Source organism: Pterocles gutturalis, unplaced genomic scaffold (genome assembly GCF_000699245.1).
Source record: "Pterocles gutturalis isolate BGI_N339 unplaced genomic scaffold, ASM69924v1 scaffold14613, whole genome shotgun sequence".
Taxonomy (NCBI): domain Eukaryota; kingdom Metazoa; phylum Chordata; class Aves; order Pterocliformes; family Pteroclidae; genus Pterocles; species Pterocles gutturalis.
The window spans coordinates 17,948-21,323 of record NW_010125798.1 but is presented as its reverse complement, the minus strand read 5'-3'; the positions used below and the strand labels follow the sequence as shown (position 1 = coordinate 21,323).

Here is a 3,376-nt window from a genome sequence, read left to right as displayed (position 1 = left end):
GTTTATGCTTGTAAAATGCAACAAGTCGCAAAGAAAATGTAGGTCAAGTGAGGCTCATAGCAAGGCAGTTACAGTGTTAGTCTTAGAGATGCAGCTTAGGTGATGTTACAGTGGTGTTTTCTTTCAATAAGTGTAAAGCTGCATCGCTGGCAGGTTATTCACCACTGAACAGGAAAGCAACATGCAAGCCTTATGTTAGGGACCGAAACATCTTTTCCCTGAATGTTAGTTAAGCGTCAGAGGGACCCTTCTCTTTCCTTGTTTAAGCCTAACCTACTGTTTATAGCACAGTAAAAAGCCGCACGGCACTTTGGGGAATTGCTGCTGTGCAAAAAGAGAGATGTAAGAGTCTCCAAACAGTTTTGCAGTATTACACTTACTGTGTAGCAGACTGCCTAAGACAGTTCTGTGCACAAAGTCTTCAAAAAGGAGGTCTTCAAAAGTATGCATTAGTTTGTGCTGCCTGCTGTCCTTGTGTGCAAGAGGCTTCCACCATTGCTCACAACCAACCTTGTCACAGCACAATAAACATCACTTTTGGGAGAGGCTTCACATAGCCAGGCTGGGGGACGCGCATCTCCAAAGCAAGAGCAAGACAAGAGGAATATCCCAAATGGGTTTAAATGTGCCTGCCTGGGAGGAGAAGATCCGCATCTAGGAGGAGTAAACCTCAAAACAGGGAGAGAGGCATTAAGTGTCAGGTTGTTGTGAGTGCCCAAATGTCTTTCCTTGGCTCTGTGTCTAACCTGCAGGTATATTTCGCATCTTTTCCTTTGCATCATCAAGAGAAATAAACCAAGTTGCACCTCCAGGGTCACATCAACCTTGCACTAATGCCAGGAAGACAGAGAGATGCTTTAGCTCTTCCTGAGGGCTTCATTGTAGTGGATGATGCAGAAGAAGAGAAAACCCAACGTGACTTAAAGGGCTGATGTCAAACAAAAACACCTTCATTCGTAAAATGTGCATGCACAAGGCATTCGTACCCTTCGTTGCTGGTGCAGTCATAAGGCGTTTTCTCTTCTGGATCGATTTCCCTGCTTTCTGATGCATCATGTTAATAAAATCAAGGTTCCTCGGAAGTGTGGCTTCTGAAACAGCTTGTAGTGCCTATCCCCAGTGCGGGTCTGCGCTGCAGGAGGCCCAGTGTACTTTGGCAGATGTTTACAACATGTCACCTTATAAAATTACGTGGAAAGGCCAGTGTGAGTTCCTATTAATGCCTTTTCTTTCTTGTGTTGCTGTTGGCTTTCAGCACGTATGGAGCGAAAGTGAGGACTGCTTACCTTTTCTGCAGCTTGCACAGGACTACATATCGTCCTGTGGTAAAAAGACACTCCATGAAATACTGGAAAAAGTCTTCAAATCCTTCAGACCTGTAAGTGCCTCTTTTTTACTTCTAAAATTTTGACAGTTACCTGTGACTTTTAATAGGATAGCACTGGATGGAGCAAGGTGGTTTTTCTTCTGCAGGGATTTACATCTCCAGTCAGCTGCCTGGGCGTTAGCACATAAGCTACTATCAGGCAACTGGGAATAGTTTCAGTTGTTTCTTGGAAGCCAGCTGCCTTTTTATTTCCATCTCTGTGTTTGAGAGGATGAGATTCCTGCACAGGGTGGGAGGCCAACTGGTGCAGGAGCCAGTGGCGGTGGCTCCTCAGCTGCGCAGAGGCTCCCATCCTGCTGAGGCAGCGCCGACTCCCAGGAACGGGATGTGAGTCAGCACCATGGGACTTTATGACAGAGTTATTTCCTGGCACTGGAATTGAGGATTTTTGCAAGGATCTGAGTAGCGAGAATAAGCCTCTGGGAAGTGGGAAATACAGCTTCTCCTCAGAGTGGTTTGTTTTATTTTAGGGTTGGCTTTTTTTTTTCCTGACAAGTGGTCCAGATTTTGCTGTTAGGATGGTTGCCGCTTGGTATTTGCCAATACCGGTTTGGTCACTGCTCAAGAGGAAGTTGGAGCAGAAGCTGGATTTTGTGGGGAGGGGATGTGTATTTTTCTGTTTAGCTGATACTCAGCTTTCTCCGTCCTTGTTTAAGATTTGGGTCAAAGCCTGGGTTGCATCAGGGTGAGGTGACTTAGGCTGGCCATTGTCCTTCATTTTTTCCAAATCCTCCCATTGCACAGACTCTCCTTTTGAGAGCCTGGGGCTGGGTAAGGGGCTGGTGCAAAGCAGAACAGAGGTTCATTGCCAGAGCCATGCTCCCATGATGTCCATGGGAAAGCTGACTGATAGATGTTTTTATACTCAACTGAAAATGCAGACAGTTTTCCCTCCTCTCTTTTTCTGGCTGAGCAATCAAGAAGACTGAAAACATATCCCAAGTATTTAGAGCAACAGCAAGGGCCTGGAGTGCCAATATGAAAACACTGTCTCTCTCTGTTTTACACCCTTGCATTGCCTTACTATGGACCACCACAGCTGGTCAACATAAAATAGCGTAGTTTTAAAGAATCCTTTGAGGGACTAGAAATAAATAGAACAGATGCACACTTTTCTTAGAAAGGACTGGAAATCTGATCTGTCAGTACAGCTGCTTGTATTTGTGAAAACATGCAAAAATATAAATATGTTTCCCAGAACAATATTCAGCTCTTAGATCTTCATAGCTATTTTCTCCTGCTCAGAAAAGCTGTGTCTTTGAGGAGAAACTTCCATTGGTTTAACTAAAGAGAACTTCAAAAAGACTTAATTAAATTAAACAGATCACTTATTTCATTTAAACCACATTTATTTCAGCATAGTTTAAGTTGCTGAGAAATAGGCTTCAGTCAAACCCAGTTAAGTTACTCTGCAGAATAAAAACGTTCAAAGCGAGGGGAACCATTATGCTCCTTTAGTCTAGGCCCTTTGTTAATACATCACATTTCACCCCGTGTTTCCTGCAACTGAGCATATAAATTGTGGTTGAGCTGAAGCTTATCTTTTCCAAAGAGGCCCAGCCTTGGTGTAAAGACTTCAGGTGACTCAAAGGATACAACATTGCTGGGCACTTTTTCTTCTCATTGTTAGTCATGCTCCTGTGAAAAACCTTTGTTTACCATCTGCATTCTTCTGGTTTTTCTTCCTAACTGTTGAGTTTCATGATGCTTTTGTCTGCTCAAGAACGGCAGCATCAATTGTCAGAGACCTCTTGCAGACTGTAGTCAAATACCTCTTCATATTCTCTTGGATGTATCACAAAGATTAAGTTTCTCAGATTCTCCTTTGACCTAGTATTGAGAGATTTGCATCAGCATAACAAAACCAAGTTTATAATTCGGGGTATGGTTGTGTGTAGACAAGTCTAATGAGGAATGTATTGACGTTATTGTAAATATTAAAAGTAGCATGTGCACGATAGGATAGATTTTAGAAAGTGAAGGGTATTA

At 43.2% G+C, this 3,376-nt stretch overlaps 1 protein-coding gene across 1 annotated transcript in view; it reads left to right on the top strand.

Annotated features, from left to right (window-relative positions):
• Nucleotides 1–1,255: 1,255 nt before the first annotated feature.
• The window catches only part of MTURN (maturin, neural progenitor differentiation regulator homolog (Xenopus)), a gene marked incomplete at its 5' end in the record, with an annotated part of 6,376 nt that continues 4,255 nt past the window's right edge, over nt 1,256–3,376 (top strand). Inside the window, one exon of the mRNA XM_010078729.1 lies at nt 1,256–1,378. Coding sequence (XP_010077031.1) covers nt 1,256–1,378 — 123 coding nt within the window. The remainder of the gene's footprint in view (nt 1,379–3,376) is intronic.